The 19735-nt window shown below is 38.8% G+C and overlaps 2 protein-coding genes across 2 annotated transcripts; both read right to left on the bottom strand.

Moving 5' to 3' along the window:
- Nucleotides 1-729: 729 nt before the first annotated feature.
- tmem165 (transmembrane protein 165) lies at nucleotides 730-7660 on the bottom strand. The gene is made up of 6 exons (XM_017428732.3): nucleotides 7338-7660; nucleotides 6767-6992; nucleotides 6503-6678; nucleotides 3854-4036; nucleotides 3648-3753; nucleotides 730-2682 (listed from the first exon to the last, which is right to left on the bottom strand). Exons 1-6 carry the CDS (start codon nucleotides 7479-7481, stop codon nucleotides 2606-2608), a joined length of 912 nt encoding a protein of 303 aa, XP_017284221.1. The 5' UTR covers nucleotides 7482-7660; the 3' UTR covers nucleotides 730-2605.
- A 1939-nt stretch (nucleotides 7661-9599) lies between these two features.
- On the bottom strand, nucleotides 9600-13233 carry srd5a3 (steroid 5 alpha-reductase 3). The gene is made up of 5 exons (XM_017428754.3): nucleotides 12950-13233; nucleotides 12686-12837; nucleotides 12423-12608; nucleotides 12188-12313; nucleotides 9600-10700 (listed from the first exon to the last, which is right to left on the bottom strand). Exons 1-5 carry the CDS (start codon nucleotides 13171-13173, stop codon nucleotides 10441-10443), a joined length of 948 nt encoding a protein of 315 aa, XP_017284243.1. The 5' UTR covers nucleotides 13174-13233; the 3' UTR covers nucleotides 9600-10440.
- Between the last annotated feature and the right edge of the window lie 6502 nt (nucleotides 13234-19735).

The raw sequence follows: 19735 nt of genomic DNA on the forward strand, positions 1-19735 counted from the left end.
ACAGTGCAGAGACTCAGACTCCTTCACTGACTCATCCCCTCCTCACCATCTGACCCCATTCACCAGCAGATGGCATCAAGCTCGCAGCTCAGCAGCTTCTTCATCACCACTTACTGAGCTCCAGATGTCGGGAGATTACATGAACACTCACAGTATCTCGTGAACGCACCGAATTCTTATAATTAGAGTCTGACTTTTGTTTTACGTCATGTCGATAGGAAAGCTCAGTTTAGGTTTATCAGTAAAATAAAGCAACAAATGGTTAATCCATGTGGAGCCAAAACCAAAATGGATCACTGCCGTTTTAAAACATCAAACTCCACTTTCAAACCGCCATCAGTTTTGCATTACGCAGCTATTCTGACAGAATGGCATTCCCCCCAAACGTGCCCCAGAAGTGCTGCAGCTAGCTGCTGCTACTAGTAGAGTTTGCTAATAACAGCAGATTTCTATTAACCGTCATGTAATGGGAAACTAATGGCAGTGTGAAGGTTTTTTAAAAAAAAAAACAGCATGTCTGTTAACCATTCTCCACTCTAATTAAAAGTAGGAAAAAATGTATTTTGAGTACCACCTGGGGTATGTGTATTAAGTCTAAGGAAAACAAGATTTAGACCAATATTACTACTAAAAAGTTAAAAGTAGATGTTTAAATTAAATTTTCCCACAAACCAGTAGAAGCATCTGTTCATTTGAAAAATAAATGTTAAAACAAAATAATTCTTGAAATATGGATTTTTATTCCTTTATTTCACAAGACAACCCTTTTCATATTTAAATATTAAGATAAAACAAAAACAATAAAGCAAAGATTTTAACTTAGAAGTTCAAGTTTAGGAAACCTAATTCACTGTAACACACTAATAACTAAAACTAACATTTTCCTAATCATAAACTCAGTTTTGTTTCCACTGCAAAAAACAAAAACAACGATTTAAAAATATTTTTGGCTTGTCAGAACCCTCTACTGCCCCCTCCTGTTCATCTTGAGGTTTAACATTTGAATGCAGATCTAGTATGATTTTTTTTCCTTTGCTCAGGCTCTAATCTATAACCCAACCTTACATTGTACATGCCATTCATTTTTAAATACCCTGATTTTATGTGTATGTGATTCCAACTCTTTCAAACAGCAAACAAACCCATCATTTGCTCCCCTTTATATAAAAAAATAAAATGTTTCTGGTGTTAAATCTACTGAAGATCTTATCCTCCACAGCTACAAGCTTCTAAGATGTGTTCGATTTTTGCCATTTAGGTCAAACAAAAAGGTATGAATAAAATAAAATCACAACATTGTGATGAGGCATTTCAAGGTTTATAGACATTTCAACCAACCAAGACAAACAGGAGTATTTTACAGCTGGGCAGAGCTTGTCAAATATTGACAACACAGCTTTAGCTTATTGCATTCAATTCAACTAAACAAATCCATTCCTCACTTACAGCAGCTTCCCCCACTTTTTATTTCACAGTAGTTAAAAAAAAGCAAGGAGCTAAAGGAAAAATAAAATACAGACTGAATAAAATGTTAAACAGGTTAGAATGATCCACTGTTGTGGAAGCTACGGCACACAGCAGAGAGTCACTTAGTACCTGGTGTATCTGTTTTACGCTGACTTTATGAGACAACATGGGTCATATAAGACAAGATTTTAATCATGGGGGGAGAGTCAACCCAAAGAGGTGAGGATTGGTCTGTTTTCAACCTGAACAACTGAAACTTAAAGCAATGCCCGTTCAGATACATCACACAGTATGAAAACATGTACAGTAGTAGTCTCTCTGAAAACAACGCTCCTATGTCAAACTATGAGAATAAAACCTTTTAAGATTATTAATGCATGAAGGTGGAAATGACTGCCTGACTGCTGGACACACTCCTGTTCGGTCTATTAATTAAACCAGGACTGATTAAAAAGAAAACTTTAATTCAACATTTAAAAAAAAGGGGGAAAAAAAACTATATATTTGAATGAACTATTTGTGCTTTTCCATTACAAGGTAGGGGTGCTGCTTGCCATCACCTTTCTTTAATGAAGTCCAGGACACAATCCAAGAAGAAGTTCTCGGTCTGTGCGCATGACGAAGAACAGTTACGGAGTATGGACTGAGTAAAGCTGTACCACGTAAAGGCAAAACACTTTCAAGTGCCTTTCAGAGGTGGTAGTGTGGGAAAAAGTACTGCCCATCAGGTTCAGTTTCAGACCCACTGGACTGTTTAGATCGATACAAGTACAGTCTTTTTTTCTTGTGATGAGAAGAGTCCAGCTTCCGCTCGATGCCGATCGGTTCCACAACCTTCTGTAACTCCGTTCTCTCCTTTTTAAGTGAAATCCATTATCCTCACATCCAGCTGCACCGCTTCCATGTGAACACGCTTGGGTTCTTGGGAAATCTAATTCTAATCTAAACCGCTGATTTACAGACAAAGTGGAGGACAGACTTCCTCGTCCAGCAGGTAAGACTTCATATCTGTAGAGCCTGTCACACTTGTCTGCTGGATAAATAAGAGTCAAAACTACAGTCTCTTTACAGCAACCGAAACAAAACGTACCCTTATCTTACAAAGTGGAAGAGTCTTTCCTGCCCGCCTCCCCCTCATTTAAAATCCAGTTTCTGGTTTGATGAACAGGGCAGATAAGGCAAATGCCAGAAAAACGATCCCTCCAATAATTGTAACTGTAGAAACAAAAAAACAGACAAATCATTTTTTTTCCAGATGAACAAACCCTCTGTAGTTTAATATCACATCAGCTGAACCACTAAACATATTAGGATGCTCGTTTGAAGCATGTTGACCCAGACATTTATGGTCAAACACCCTAATATTTGAAAACAACCAGAATACAAAACTGCATATTCTTCCATCAACCTGAGATGAAGCTGATGTCAATAAAGACATTACTGTCACTGAGTCATGGGGACATAGTAGTTGCACCACATCAGCCCAGTGGAAGCAGAGGTTTTTGAGGAACTCGGGTCACCGACCGTACGTTTTGGGGAGAGAGTTACACTCGTGTATCTGAGATTACCTAAAGCTTCCCAACTCCTAATCCTGTGTGTGTGTGTGTGTGTGTGTGTGTGTGTAGATCTGGAACAGGAAGATGAGCTGATGTGGAACCTGCAGCTTTGTCTAGTCAACATCACATTTCCTTTCAAGGTTTTTGTAGGATATTTTTTAAAACCAGCTTTTAAAGAGGTCTTTTAATTTTTCTGATTAGTAGGTTCCAAAACTGGGCTTTCTGAACCGATTATCAGGCATGTTCTATAATTTACAAAACCTTTCTGGGATTCTCGTTCATCTGTTGTATTTGTATTACATGGAAAAAAGTGACTAACCTCTTCACTTTACTGTGCTTTGCAGCTATAAATTGCTCTTTATTTTGTTGCGAGAATGAAGAGTCTGCACGTCACTCACCAGCAAACTTCTTGTTTTAAATAAAGTTTAAAAAAGGAAACATGAGTCGATAAATGGACTAAGCTTTGGAGTTAATGTCCTTAGCACGAGTTCACAGTTGTGTTTCAGGTGTGATGACCACACTTCATCATTTCTTTTTAAAGATCGGTGCTTATTTCTTTATTTTTTTCCCCTCTCCGGTGACCAGATTCCCAAACACATAGCCAGATTAAAATGAAGATCTCACCTGTTCTCACGGAAATTTTCTGGGCGATCATTCTTCCTCCTATAACAGCCAGTCCTGTACACAGACAGTGTCCCAATGTGCCACCCACTGCAACTCCAAATGGATCCTTGGAGAAAATAATAATACAAAACAGAATGAAGCACCACAAAACAAAAGTTATGCGCCGCGTATTTGTTTGTTTGTGTATAAACTACACTGTAACAAACCTCCCGGGCAGCGAGAATAATGGTGGTCAGCTGCGAGCGATCCCCCCATTCTGCCAGGAAGGTGAGGGTGAGGGCCTGGATAAAGATGGGGGAGATGAAGCTGTGCCACTTCGACTGTGGCAGAGTCGCTCCTGTTCCAGCCTCCACATCTGGAGTGCCATTAGCCAGCTTGGACCGCTGCAGCTGCACAGACAAACAACACAAGTTAGTGTTTAAAGCAAACTCGTCTCTTCTGCGTTTCCTCCTTGTCACTTCAATTCTGGAGTTCTTTTTTTTTAAATACTGCATAGCCTACTAGGAGTGTGTAGTGATGTAAACCTAACAAACTGAACTGAAAATTAAAAACTCCTCAGATGAGAAGTAAAATGTGTTTATAAACAAAAAGAGTTGTTCTGTTGTCTTCCTCTTTTTTGGCGTCACCATGTCCTGGATGGCTGAGAAGCCTCACCAGGATGTGTGTGTCGTGGCGTATTCCTCTGTAGACAAACTGCCCCGTTTCTGCTTTCTTTCTCATTTTGAGGAGTATGGAGGATTTTGGGCTCCAACCCATGTATTACTTGTGCTCTGTAACAGGATTACAGACAATCAGAGTTCTGGCCTGAAGGGGGGATCAACGACACAAAGAATCAAAGTTTAGGTTTTGCTTTTCGTACTTGCATTTGCAGCTGCTCCCAGTTTTATCAAAGTGTGTTGTGAGGTTTGGTCGGATAGAGAAGACTCAGTTTTGATGCTTCTCCACTGATCAACAGATACAGTTCGACTATAAAGTGCCACCCCGTGATTATAGGTCAGATTCTCTGAACAGATATTTGAAGTCTACTTATTTTAGTTTGTTGTTTTGTGGCTCTACCAAAATCGGTGCGCTTTGTTTAAATAAGCAACAATTTCTGTGAAAATGTAATCATATAATTAAAAAAAAATGGGCAATGACAAGATTCAGTTGAAAACGATTAGGAGAAATATTTGTTTTAAGAAAAAAAAGGGCACAGAGGGCAGCAAGTTTAAGAGCAAAAAAAAAAAAAAAAGAAAATTAAAAAAATTCAGCTTTACCCTGTGGTTTAGAGGCATGATTTGCCTAATTTAAAACCTCAACCAAATATAATAAAACAGATCATCATTTTTGTAAGAACTACATAAACTGAAGCTTCACTGTGGTGCAGTTTGTCCTCACAAGACAGTTAATTATCACTGATGCATCATGGCCGCTGCTTCACAATCAACTATTAGCTGTTAAACAGACTCTGACGGATTCAATAAATCTACTGGTTTTAATTATATTACAGTTATCAGTAAAAGCTGTCTGCAGCACCCTCCTCCCTGATTTCTGTCCGTGCGTCATGACACACCACAGATGGAGGGTTTAAACCCCATTTTCTCCATCAGTGCTTGTTTATTGTTATTCTTATGTTAAGGTTTTGTTCTAAACAACGAAGCCATGGCCGGTTCTAACTGAACTAACAACAATCGTGGTGACACTTTCCTCCTCCCTTCGTGCTCTTGCTCCGCGGTGTACAGCAGTTCAACAGGAACATAAGTTGTTTAAAGACTTTTCCTGCAAGTTGCAGCTTTTTAAAAAAGTAGTGCTTGTTGGGACAATATGGACAAGTTATAAGTCACCCACGTTTTGTTCTCAGTGAGGTAAATTTGTCTGTAGCTTTTAATTTCATCCCAGAGCTGGCTGCTCACATCTGGTTTATTTCTTGTCAAAAGTTTTTGAGTAACTTCTTGTTTTAAAACCAAAGTAATCAGTGACTTTGTGGCCACAAACAGCTGGCATCCAGAGAGATTGCCCTGTCCACTCCTTAAATAAAAGCTTAAAAGTCAGTAGTTGGAGTGATGACGGCCAATGGAAAAGCCCCTTTTAAGCCCCTCACCCAACCCACAACCTTCGTGGAAAGGGAGGGGCTTCATCTGAATGGATTTATTGACATGTTTACTGTCGCTGCAGAGCTGTGTCCTGAAACTACATGGTTTGATATTTATAATTATTGCTTTGCTCTGCAACCTTTCTTCATGTTTTCTGCCTCAGTATCTCACTGGGCTGCAACTGCTGGAGACTGGTTGGCACCTCAAAAAAAAAAAACACAAAAAAACCTGGCAAATCTTTAGTTGCGGTCTCACTATATTTTGAGTGTTTGCAACCAGCACGGACATGTTTTGTGCGGATGAGAACTTACAGTCATGCGCACGGCTTGCAAAACAGTATTCTAGTTCTGTGCACATTATTTTGTTGCCCATTTTCACCCACATTGTACCTGCCTCAGCTTGCTTTGATGGGCAGATCTGGACTAGTTCTTTTTTTATTATTTATCATCAGTGTGTTGTAGAGACCTGAACATTCAGGCCTCAGATGTTTTCTGTCAGAGGAAGAGCACAGGTACAGGTAACAAAATACAGCTGTAGCGCTCCTTAGGTGGGCTAGAGACTCCCACAATGACAGACTATTGTGAGACAAAATTTGTTAGTTTTTTTTTTTTTTAAATTGGCCTTTCAATAAAGTCTAAAAAGCTGATCTTCCAAACCAGGTTGATAAAAACCTTTTACATATATCCCCACATGTACTGAGATGTAACCATCACGTTGTTTTAAATGTCAGTGTACAAGAACTAACCACATCTTTTGAGGTTTTGAGCTCATGCATCAACTTACTTCTTCATCCTTCTTCTTGATCTCTGCTTGCACCTCCTCAAGCTCTTCCTGGCCTTCATCTGGGCTCATCTTCAGCCCCTCTCTCAACATGCGCACACCAAATATGGCGAACAGGGCGGTGGACACGTAGTAGGTGTAAATTCGAGGGATGATTGTGGTAGCGTAGCCGAACAGGACTGTAGGATGAAAGTGGACAAAGGCTCATCAATAACACTTAGGTGATGATTCCACATTGCAGCTGGGCGTAGAAGGGGAAACACAAACCTGAGAGACAAGTCATGATCCCCAAGGCCAGCATAGCCCCGGCCAGCACGGTGAGGCGGTTGTAACGCATGGCCATGATGGCTGCAATAAAAAACGTCTTGTCTCCCAACTCGGAGACGATGATGACTGAGAGAGAGGCCACAAAGGCGTGAATGAAGCCCAGGTTCGTTTTGCTGGAGCCATCTTCAGAAATGACTGGGCCTGCCGGGTGGGTACTTGAAACTTTCTGTGAAGAAAGCAGAGCAGCAGACAAGTTACTCGTCTTTCAGTGACCGTATGAGCGGAATGTCTGAACTCACTGAATGGTGACAGGGTTGAGAATAAAATCCTGTGGTGTCAGGTGAGTCTGTGTCTGAAGCTAACACACGTAGGTTTGCGTCTCTATACATTTTCACACTGTTATTTGGGAAATAAGAAGTGCAAAAAAACAAAAACGGGGCTACATACACCGGAACAGTGTTGCTTGTCGGTTAGCATGGTTAGCTAGCAGGCGCTGGCGGCTGCCAGAGACTGTTTTTAACCAAACACAAAAACATATTTAAATGGGGACGATGAAGTAAAGCCTTTTTACCTCTTGTAGGGGTTGCTCTTGCACCGGTTTGTGCTCTTCCTGAGCGGCAGCAGCTAATCCGACGGACAGCAACAACACGACGGCGAGCGGAAACATTACACTTCGGTTAACCCGTCCACCTTTTCTTCCCAACAAGAGAGGCATTTTTACGAAAGAAACCGACCCAACGAGATGACTTTCTTTCCCGTCACTCACTTCATGTCCTCGAAAATAAAACTGACTAACTTCACACCGAATACATACAGTTTCACGGACTTGATACACGTCACGAAACAAGCCGTCTGGGCCAACTCTAGAGGAAGTTAATGTCGCTGCCGCACTGAGTGACAAACCAAACAATTCATTGGACAGTTAACAGAATGACGTCTAAGTAAAAAGCTCTGTGATTGGACAGTTTTATTGCCACTCTCAGCTTCATTCAAACGCATTCTAACATGAGGTAGAAACATAAAAACATATTTAAATATCATAGTAGGCAATTGTATCTGGAAGTAATAAAAATTATTTTAAAAGAATATGGATTTTCTTCTTTATTAAGTAATTTTGTATCTTTACAGATGATTATCTTAAAGTTTAATCTCATTATTATTATTCAGGGGTTTACAGTGCCAAAATAAATAAATACAGTAAATAAATAAATACAGTAAATGAATAAATAAACTGCTGGATGTGGTATGCTTTTATTGTAGTCATAAATCCATCATGGTCAATATACAATAATAAATTGGCCTTTTTGACAAAGGAATTAAAAAAAAAACTTTTTCAATGTCAAAGTTAAATCAGATTTCTACGGAATACAATTTAAATAAAAAACATGTAATCTAAATTAAATGACTGCATAAATATTCACTTCCTTTAAAGTGATTGTCCTAATTTAGCTCAGAAAAAATATTGAAAAGTCAGGGGATGGACACAAAAGGACTTTCAAGACCCTAAATATCCCCAGGAGTTTTGTTAAATCCATCATCAAGAGATGGAAGGAATATGTTGTAAATCTACCAAAAGCAGGCCGTCCTCACAAACTGAATGACCATGAAGAAGGAGAACAGTGAGAGAGACCACCAAGACTCCTGGGAGCACTCTGAAGGAGGTACAAGCTTCAGCAGGTGAGATGTACAACAACATTCAAGGGTACCTTTTATAATGCTGACAAAAATTAGGAAATGCACTAATCAGCTGCAACTTTGTTAATACTGGCCTAATAATGAGTATTATGCCACCTAAAAACCACTGACTTGTCAAAGCAGACTCCGCTGATAATGCAATGGTTGATTGATGCATTAAATTAACTGTTTGTCAAGTCAAAAAAACACAAAATTATATTGGTACTTCAGTGCTTTTTTGAATCTAAGGGAACTGATCCTGAGTGAGGATCTTTAAAACTTGCCAAATGGCAATAATACAATGAAAAATATATGAAAGTTATGAGGGAAGGTGTTGCCTACTATCCTTCATGTTTTGTCCACATATTGTGAAACTAAAATGTTTTACCTGTTCCAGATCACCCACACAAATGTGGATTAGGATGTGCATCTTCATCCCCTTCTTTCTAAAAGCAGTAAAAACAAAAAACAAATTGTTGTTTTACATAAGAACAGATTCCTCTGCGTGTTTCTGTGTATTTGGGACATTGGCCAGTCTGTGAGAACATCCAATATCCAGTTGCAGAGTGTTGTACTCACATTCAGAAAACTCATGTTACATATATTAGTTTCAACGGAACGGTGACCGAAAACTATCAGCTTACTGCAGCAGGTTTTAATTTCAGGGCGTGTAAAGACAAAGTGCAGATGAGCTGACATAACGTCCCCAGAATCTGTTAGCCATGAATGTAACTCTGTTCAGTTCAGACTGTTTGGACTGCAGAACTAGCTTGGTAAAACACATAATCAGATTGGAGGTAGACAAGATTAAAAATTTCATACGACTCCATTAAAAGATGTCAAAAGCCATATATTAATGGCCGTGCTATTTTAACACAGACACTACAGAGTAATACAAGTTACACACACACATACAGCATATATATATATGGAATTGTGTTTAAAAGAATAAGCAACTAAAATAGTTTTTCCACTTGAATCTTTCATGCCAAAGTTTTAAACTAACATCATTTTATGATGAAATAGTTGTAGCCATTTTGGCCAATCTCAAGATGTCACACTCACAGTATCTGTTGGGGATGACTCTTAGCTACTACCACATCACATTTTAATACAATATCTTTAATATTACCTGAGTTATAGTCATTTTTGTATCGGCTAATGTTGGTTAGCTAAGGCAACCATCTTAAATTTGGCTGACTCCAAAAGTTAACGGTCTGCAAGTTTTATTAAAATTAATTCAGTGGTTCATGACATACTTTGATAACAGACAAGCACATACACAGAGATGAAAACGTTATTGTTTGTCTTCGCCTGTTGGCAGCAGGTGATAATAACACAGTATGCTGATACAGATTAAACTGGGACTCTATTTAGTTCAGTCATACCATTAAATACACTATAACACATAACAATGTTCTAGTAGTAAAAAGACAAGAAAAAAAACACAATGTCATATCTTAAAAGTACTTAAAGGTTTTTATTTAATGAAATGTGAAATCCCTTATAATGTCTCCAAATATCCATCTATCCTTTATTGCGTATCTGTGGTTGGATCACAAAGGTAACAGGCCCAGGAGAGAAACCCAGACATCCCTCTCCTCAGCAACACTCACCAGCTCCTCCTGGGGGATCACAAAGCCTCCCTAAGCCAGAACCCTCAGCTGACTCCTTTCGATGCAAAGGAGGAGAAGCTCTACTCAGAGCTACCCCCGATGACAGAGATCCTCACCTTATCTCTAGGGATGAGCCCAGCCACCCTAGACTGAGAAGAGTGATTCCTCAATAGTTGGAACACACCCTATAGTCCCACCTTTAAAAAATGGGAACCACCACTCCGGTCTGCCACTCTGCAGGCGTTGGCCCAGTCCTCCATGGGACATTGAAGAGACAGGCTAACCATGACAGTCCAAATTTATCTTGTTATTTAATGCTGTAAAAAACATTTTTCCAAGACTTTCAAAGTTCCTAATAATTACGACAAGATACAGTAAAAAAAATCAGAGCAGAAAAGGTATAAATGCCCTTCTATGCTTTGGGTATGAGTTGTACTTGCTAATGTAAAGTTCATGGCTGAGCTGCCCTGCCAGTGCCTGGTTGAAGAGCACATAAAGGACCACAAGCCACCAGGTCAAAGAGAGGCCACCAAAAACCAAGCTAAATGAGATGTAGATGAGCAGCTCGGCAAAGTAATGTGGGCACGAAACCAACTTGAAGCAGCTCCCCTTTGGCATCCTGTGAGCGAGCGTCTCCACTCTACCTAAAAGACAAAAAAACAAAACAAAAAAAACAACTGAAAGTAAAGTTCTAGAGCATGATACACAAATATCAACACATGAACAATGCAGACATGCAAAGTTTCCAAAATTGACATTTTACATAATTTCCTCCTGTGCAGCAGACATTGGAGCCATTGCAGAATATTTCCTGTTAAGAGAACAAATCTCAGACTAACAATTGCCTAAAGTAAAAGGCCTTTGAGAGCAGGTCCTGCAGAGAAAATAAAGACCTGGATTTATAGACAATGCTCGGGTTGTTCATGACGTAATATTGTGTTTATACAGACATCAGAAGTTTGTGCGCAAATTAAAACAGTTTTAGTTAATTACTAATCACTAATGAAAAAGCATCAAAGTAATGGTAACATTGCTTTCTTTTTTTACTGGACATGCAGCTAATGAAGTATTACATTATGCTACACAAATGAAATGGGCAGAAAGCAGTTTTTTATATACGTTTGCGTCATTTGACACAATATTGACCCAATATGTTTTACGATTGTCTCATGACTTTCATTTTGTTTGTTAGTAAACACGGATTTGTTGCATTTTATGTTTATATAAGATTCAAAAAAGTTGATTTAAGAAAGTTCTTATTAGTTTTTTATGTTACCATTCATTCTCATGTTTCTTTAATGGATTTAGGATACTAAGTCACATTTTTATTTTTTTAATTCTTCACACTTTTTCTAAAGAGAATGTAGGCCAGTGCAGTTCTTGTTTAATCCATGTTGTCTTTCCCCTTGTCCTGCTTTTTTTAATTTGCTGAGAAGTTTTCAAGTTATACAGTTGGCAGCATATTTTCTTTGAAATGTTAGTGCGCTTTTTGATTCATTCTGACATCGCAGAAGTGTAGATGATTCCTTCTAAAAAAAATGATTTATTTAGTCTTAATTTTGATTTGTTGCTGATAACAGTCTGGATGGTCGTTATCTTTACTCCAGAGCACAATATATACAGCATGAACTATATATATATATATATATAGTCTTTTTTCCCAAGAAGGATCTGGAATACTGATTTCTAAAAAAATATATTTTTCCTCTGTGTTGCTCCATTCCAGATGCCTCAGATCCAAAAGGAAGTTAACATTACCTCCATATAAACTCAGCATAAAGGTGCTTTTTTTCTTCTTCTTTTCTTTACATAGTAAAGTTTTAGGTGGCATTTGTTCATGTAAGAATGTACTAAAGGTACTAATGTAGATAAAACACAGCATAAAAAAATTTGGGTTCATACCGTTTGCAAATAAATCAAAACTCAAAATAATTTGTCTCCTATTTAATTTGTGGAAACTTTTTTTTAAGTTTCATTTTTATACTTTTCCTGATTAGAGTTGTGATGCCAATTACACATTTCTATCTCTGTGATACTTAAGTCTCTGCAAACTGAAGATAGATGGAAGTCAGTGATATAGGATCGGTGTTAGAAGCAAACAAAGCAGCAAAAAACAGTCATTCGGATCTACCTGATTTTCCAGTTCGAAGCCTGGCCAGCAGGACCATGGAGTGATGCTGCAGCAGTGAGGCCCCAACAAAAAGTAGAATTCCAGCGACGTGAATCCAGTCCAACTGAGAGAGGAGAGTGCCAGTACCTAAAGAAGCAAACCCAATCCCCGCCCCCCAAAAAAACAGCACAAACATTTAAGCTATATAGCGCAACCTAAAAATACTGAATACAAATATGGTTGGTGTCTGTCTAACCTTTTGCTGTGTGATCTGAGCAGAGCACCGTCAGTCCCAGCACGATGTAATACCCAAGGCCAAACACATACTGCACCAAATGGAGGACCCCATCAGAGAAAACACTGACAAACAAACACTCCAGCAGCCTCCTGAGGGAGTGGACACAGAACAGCAGCTGCACCAGGACAGTGGACAGCTGTGGGCCTACAAACAACATTCACATCAGCATGAATTACTCAGAAAAACTCATGTTTTCACACAGCAGAGGGTTGTCAGCTGACCTTTGCTGGCATTGCTTGGTACACCTGTCAAAATTTCTAAAATCCAAGTCAGCCATGAAGGGTAGGGCTGCTGCTGATAGGTGGAGTTCAACAACAAAACCAGGAGAAAAACATTCCAGCAAACAGAGACAAAATAAAAGTGCCAAAACCACCTGTGTGGAGGAAAAAAAATTAATTCAATTTAAATTTTTTAATAATATAAATTTTAATTAAAACCTTAGAAATATTTGCAATGAATTTTGTTTAATTATCAATCACTACTACCTTTTTGGGACGTCAAACACTCGCAGCCATTCACACCTGTTCAGGTTTTGTTTTGTTTTTCCGTATCGAATAAGATCTTGAAAAAACGTAAACAACCCTGACGTCTCGCGCAATTTCGGCAGGTAGGCCGAGGTTTTGTGAGCACAAAATGCTACAAGGAAACACAAAGCCAGAACAGACCACAAACAATCGATCAAATTCAAGCCAACCGAGATCCGAGTCATTTTAGAGCTCTGTGGGTCGTGGGCATTGTTTTGTGCAACGCGGGGACGAGTTCGTCGGAAACAACGCCTCGTTAAATAGTTCCGGATGAAACACGGACCTCGCAACCATAGACATGAATACGCAGCAAGTTTCCATTTGTCAAGTAGTGGTGTGAAATACCTTAATGAGTCATATGTATAACTATAAATGATACATTCAGATGTGGTTAGGCACATATGAAAACGGTGCAGTAATTTAAGGAAACTGTCGACTTTCATCATAAAAGGTTCCTGGATTAAACAAGGTCTATAACAAGTTCAAGTTATTTACCTGTAGTCTTTCACTTACAGAACCAAGACATGATTATTATGGTAGTATGGCAGTCTGTCACTATCTATCAGTTGTAGGTCTAAAGTTTGAGCATATTTGTGTTTGTTTAATTATCAGCCTCCATTAAAGCTGGAGTGGACTGATTTGTCCAGCAGGGGGCAGCATTGTCTCTGCTCTTTGTGTTTATTCAAAGAAGAGGAACTGATTATAAGACCTGGATGTAATTTCAAATATATCACTATAAAAACTAAAACAACAACAACGACAAAAATCATCTCACCCCTGTCCCAATTTCTCATCCTTAAATATTTGTAGATTTATTTTAAAATGTAATGTCATTTTATTAGGCTTCTAAAATGAGTATTTGTGTAAATCTGAACCTTATAAACAAATTTAAGTAGTGGAATAAGTATTCATAAAAGGTTTTCCAGGTTTTAAAAGAAAGTAGACCTCTTTCACTGCCAATAAATATGTAAATTTGACTTTCATATAAAATACTGGTCACAACTTATTTAAATTGTGTGTTTTGCTTTAAAAAATTCATTAATACCCATTTTTTAACCTATTCTAATATTTCATTATTAAAAATCCAATGAACATTTCTCTTTTTGTGCAGTTAAAACATGACTTACCTACTTGATTAAGCACATACAGTATATCAGAAAAAATAATTTTTCTTACTTCATAGACATGTCCTAATAATGGAAGAGTGTTAATGATGCTCTTACATAAACATTTCCAGGGAGTTGACTGCATAGACAGTCTTTGGTCGATTGCCAGGAGCCTGAAGTCCACAGATAACACAGCTATGATTGGTCTCACAACTGATAATAATGAGTCTGCTTACAGAAAGGATGTCAGACAGTTGGAGTCCTGGTGCAGTCATGACCACCTGCTGCTAAACACACAAAAGACTCCAGAGATGGCCTCATTTTGCCCTCAATTATCTCAGAACTCAGCATCAGTGGCTCTACATTTTCTTCATTGTGAACTCACTCCAGTTCCTTGGAATCATCAAACTCACAAACCAGAAGGGGGAGAGGAACACAGCCACAATCACCAAGTAAGCAGAGCAGTGGAGTTTTTTTTATTGTAAGCAGCTCAATCTCATCACCTCTGCCAATTCTTCAAGATTCAGTTTTACACAGCAATCATCCAGTAAATCCTCATTGAACCCATCAGATCTTTCAGGTTCAGTACATCACTTCTTCCTCTTCCAGCCTCTTCCAACTGGGTAAAGACTTCAAAGCCCACATGACATGGCATATCACCAGCTTCCCACCTTACCAAAAAAGCAGTGGTACTCACTAACCACAGTATATAGTTTGAACCTTACACAGCAAGAGAAAAATTATTCATTTAACTTAGTGTTGCTCCTTTGCACATGTAGTATATAACTCTGTAACATTCTCCATTTATTAGTTTGTATGTATGTGTCAGTGCAGGGATAAAGTCACACAGTGTATTAATTTCTCAGGGTTTTCTTTCATTATTCCACCAAACACGTGCAAAACAATTTCTTTGTATGTGCAACACATTCAACACATGATTCTGATTCTGACATAAGATTCAGTGTAGCACTTTAACAGATATGTGGTTACTAAAAGGGACAACTCAGATCTTTGGAAGTGAAGTTCTGTTGAAAGATTATGAACAATTAATATCTTACCTGTTGCAGATCTTTTTAAACAACCTCAGTTAGAGTTTAATTCTGACGGGACTGATGAGCTAATGGCTAGTCTGAGGGGGGCCCAGTCTTTTTATTAGTGATGGCATCACAAATTTGAACTGAAAGTACATAAAACAATTGGATGAGTTACACAACAACAGGAGGTAAAGAGGTTTTGAAGGTTCTTACAGTCAGCTATATGAACAGTTTCAATATAGGAATTGTTTTGCATAATTACAGTAAATCACGATTCGATAGCCCAGTTACATAAGATCAAAGTGGATTCCTGCCATCCTAAAATAACTCTAAACTCAAAACTTTCATAGATGTTCATGCAAACTCTAATTTATGAACCATAATATCTCAGTCAGTTTAACTTTCCAGTTATTTACATTGAATTTTATGGTGCAACAGCAGCAGCTAGCTGTTGCACCTTCTGCATCTTAACCTTTCCACAGAACCTCCCTCCTCAAGATATGAACTATTGCTTTAAAAGCAGTTGTTCTGGTTTAAAACTTGTAATAAAGTTACTTTTATGTGCAGGTAGGGGATGATACTGAATCTTTCCTTTAGTTATGTTAAAGGGTGAGCTCAGTGGAACAGCGGTTGTCCACCAAGAGGACGCTATACCTTGTCCCCTCAGTACCCTGATCAGTGTTTATGGCCTTATTCTGCATGCAGAATAAGAAGCGCTTTATGAATTTATGTGAGAAACATATAGTAAGGTGCTTTGTAAAACCCAGCCTAAGTATATAGGCAATACAAAAGTGTGGTCTATTTCCATCAATTTCAGCTCATATGTCCACAAGTCAGCAGTGTGTCTGCCCTATCAACAAAGTGGTAGTATGTCATAAAATAAATTGATGTGTTTCAGAGAAAAATGTCTCCAAACCATCAAATTCCAGGATGCCTCCTAGAAGAGCACAGCATCCTGTCTGAGGAAGCCTGTTTCCTGCCCCCTCCCTTTTCTGTCTTCTTTTTTACTGTGCCAGAAACCAGACCCTTACCGGGCCCTCAAAGATTCACTTTAGTTGTCTGTTCGAAAAGATTCATGAAAATTCTAAGATCCAATGTTCAGAAGCTGATGTTATTCCAGAAACTTTTGATTTGGTATAGCTTCATTAGGGATGTCACTTAAATATTCCAGTTTTTAAATTAAAGTGCATGGTTTTAATGATCATTGAGTGACAAGATTTTTCTTTTTTTCTTTGTATTCTATTTATCACAAATAAATTCTTTTTTGGAAAGGAAGTACAAAAGAAGGAATATAAATTGAACTTATGTTAAGTTTGTGTAAATATTATTTTGGCATTTGTTTTGTTTTATTCTTTGTTTTTGTTTGCTTTATGGAACCCATTTTATGAGCAATACTTACTGTCAGCTCATAAAATATTACATTAAATTAAATAAAATTCTAATTAGATCCTTAATTCTTAAGTTTATTTTAATTTATTATTCTGTCCTCTTTTTCTGAAACAATTTTGTCTGCATGTTTTTGCATAAAGTGTAAAATTCTTCTATAAATGAACCACTTGTTGTGTAAGGCTGTGTAAAGGTTTCCTCACGTTTCAGCTGGCCTGTTCTCCTCTCTTTGATGCTATCTACAATGTGCTTTAATGTTTCAGTCACAACAATGTAAAACTGACGCACGGTCCACTCCCTGTTCTGTTTAAATGTTTTGTGGTCATTGTTTTTGCTCTGAATTGTAGGACATTGACCTTTTCAGTCCGTCTTGTGATCTTAAAGCATAAACCCAAACACTGTCATAAGATCAAGGTCAAGATTACTTCGTAAGTAAAATTCTGCTTCTCTGAGGTACATTTTTGAAAAAAAAAAACCCCTCCCCCCTTTTAATTCTAGGGTTTTACAAGTCAGGACAATAAAAGTGATCTGGTATTCAGATTCTAAAATTAATAATGTGTTAATAAAAACACAAAATATTCCACCTTGTCATTTTAGAAACAAAAACAAAGCCAAAATGGAAAAAAATGTGTATGAAAAAGCATTTTCACCCTTGCTGTTTCCACAGGATTTAGGAGGTTCAGTATCAGCCAGAAGCTGCTGATCAGTTGTATCAATTAACTGATCTTCATCAGTGTGATCACCTCTATAGAAGCGGGAGTTTTGTGTTAACACAACTCCAAGGAGGAAAGACATCAGCAATGACCTTAGAAATGCAACTGTTGCTGCCCATCAATCTGGGAAGGAATAAAGGTATTTTCCTAAAACTATCATCCTACAATGTGAAAGACTTTTCACAAGTGGAAAATATTTAAGACAGACGCCAGTCCTTTCAGGAGTGGACATGCCAGTAAATTTACCCCAAGGTCAGAGCATACAAAGCAAAACTACATTAAAAAAACTAAACAAAATGTGAAATCTCATAATAACTGTTTAGCACAGTGGTGGAGGGCTGAGCCGACCATGAACGCCTCTGTATTCTTGAGTCAAATGTGAGGATATGTGTCTGGGTGGAGTTTACATGTTCTCCCTGTGCGTGTGTATGTTTACTTCAGGTACTCCCGTTTTCTACCACAGACTAGTAACATGCATGTTAGGGTAACAGATAACTTTAAATTCTCCCTTTGTGTGAGTGAGAGTGTGAACGGTTGTTTGTCTCTATGTGTCCCTGTGATGGACTGGAGACCTGTCCAGGGTGTCCCCTGCCTCTCGCACAGAGACTGCTGGAGATAGGGACCAGCTCAGACAGAAAAACATTACTTCAGGTTATTGCTGCTAAAAGTGATCTTACAAGCTGTTGAATCATGGGTGGACTTAATTTTCCACATGCAACTTTTCAATTTTGGCTTTGTTTGTGCTCAGTAAATGGTGCCATGGTGCAATCTGTTGTGTGTTTTGCACACTTGAGGTTAGCTTAGAATAATTTTAGAAAAGAAAAGATTATGTCTGTGGTGATTAGTGTTTTGGTGTGTGTTTGTGTGAGTGCTTCCTGGTGGGCGTCTCCTGAGCAGGTGTACGGACGTCTCATCACCACTCCTCCCACACCTGTGACTGATCTAGCTGATTAGAAGTGGAGGAGTATTTAAGGCTGCAGTGAAGACCAGACCAGCGCTGGAGCATTATTTACCATGTGGTAAAATGCAGAGCCTGAAGGAAACGTACCTGTGTTCTTCGTGAATTCCTTGTTGTAATCCTAGTCTGTTTTTCGTGTCTTCAAACCTGTGTTCAGGATTTCCTGCTCATCTGGAACCAGTCTGGTCTGCCTTCAACTGCCTGCCGGCAAATTAAGTACTCACCTGCTCAACTGAACCTGACTGTTCCTGCAACTACTGCCTCGTGGATTCTAAGACTGGTCAGTCGCTTTCTGAATCATCACCTTACCTGCACCTGGGAAATACTCACCTCACCTGGACCCCGCTCTCTGGGACCTAAACCGGACCACCGCTGGACAAGGATCGATCTCGTCATCCCCTCTGTGTTCTGGACGTGGACCAGTTCTTACTGAACTATCCCCAGGAACATTATCTGTGCCATACCTGCTGTTCCTCTCCTCACCGATCCCATACTCGCCTTCATTCTCTGCTCCTCAGGTCCTGGTTCCGGTTTCCTCCTGTAAATACTCGTTACACTGTAATTAAATTCACTTACCGTTACCCGCTGGTTTTTGCGTCTGTCTGTGGCCGAACTGCTCACTTGGGTACTGTTCATATTGTGACAATGTCCTAATATGTAAAACCTTAAAATAAAAATGGGTGCATTCATTGTCTTTTTTCCATGACTGCGTGACAAAAAGTTTGTTCCACAACAACAAAAAAGATAAAAAGGAAAATGTCTCTGTTTTGCAGTGTTTTCCAGAGGGGTACTTGGTGTGGAGTGTCTTTCAGGAAGTGAGGGATGGTAGAAGGGCAGGCGGGTTAGCAGGCAGGGTCCCTGTAGAAGTGACCAGGCCAGGAAATGTGGATAAACTCTGAATCTGAGCCAGAACCAAAACACACACCTCCTCCCTGCTCATCAGCTACTACATTCTTCATGTTGAGGGCCGTCTGAACTTCTGAGGAAACTGTAATCATCAGAGCCAGACTGGTGCAGATGTTTCTTTCACTACAGTTTTGATCAAGGCAGAACCTCCCTCTATAACTGATCTGTGGTTTGTTTTCGTTTTCAAACCTTAAGAGAGCCAACAGAGAAACGTGAAACAAAAGAAGCAAGTAGTACATTTATATCAGAATGAATTCTCAACAGTATGTATGGGAAAATCACCCCTAAACCAAACTATTTCCTATCCTATTTAACTCGCTGGCATTTAATCATGTGTCAACGCAGTGAGACACTGGTCTGCAACTGTTGGGGACACAAACTTACAAGAAAATATGCCTTTTTTTCCCTTGGATTTACACAGTGACATATTTGCACAACCCCCTACCCCGATGACATTTGAGCCAAAATGCACCAAGTGTTCGCTTCATGTTGACCCAAAAATAAAAATTGAATAAAAACATCTCTAGCATGATAGAATTATAGAAATTGAACTGAGAAAGGTATGAGACAAGTTCCAGACACCTGCAACTACTCTGACTGTTTTGAGACTAAAATTTGTCAAACAGACTTTTCAAACGTGCTCA

Source organism: Kryptolebias marmoratus, linkage group LG24, assembly GCF_001649575.2.
Source record: "Kryptolebias marmoratus isolate JLee-2015 linkage group LG24, ASM164957v2, whole genome shotgun sequence".
NCBI classification, from domain to species: domain Eukaryota; kingdom Metazoa; phylum Chordata; class Actinopteri; order Cyprinodontiformes; family Rivulidae; genus Kryptolebias; species Kryptolebias marmoratus.

What these genes read in the sequence shown, in the direction of transcription:
- srd5a3 (XM_017428754.3), bottom strand. Translation starts at nt 13,173, where the DNA reads ATGACTCGGATCTCGGTTGGCTTGAATTTGATCGATTGTTTGTGGTCT. An exon ending in GTGTTTGACGTCCCAAAAAG is followed by an intron (nt 12,838 to 12,949) that starts GTAGTAGTGATT and finishes TCCTCCACACAG; the next exon opens with GTGGTTTTGGCACTTTTATT. An exon ending in GCTTCGAACTGGAAAATCAG is followed by an intron (nt 10,701 to 12,187) that starts GTAGATCCGAAT and finishes TTTGTCTTTTAG; the next exon opens with GTAGAGTGGAGACGCTCGCT.
- tmem165 (XM_017428732.3), bottom strand. Translation starts at nt 7,481, where the DNA reads ATGCCTCTCTTGTTGGGAAGAAAAGGTGGACGGGTTAACCGAAGTGTA. An exon ending in GATCATGACTTGTCTCTCAG is followed by an intron (nt 6,679 to 6,766) that starts GTTTGTGTTTCC and finishes TTCATCCTACAG; the next exon opens with TCCTGTTCGGCTACGCTACC. An exon ending in TTATTCTCGCTGCCCGGGAG is followed by an intron (nt 3,754 to 3,853) that starts GTTTGTTACAGT and finishes ATTTTCTCCAAG; the next exon opens with GATCCATTTGGAGTTGCAGT.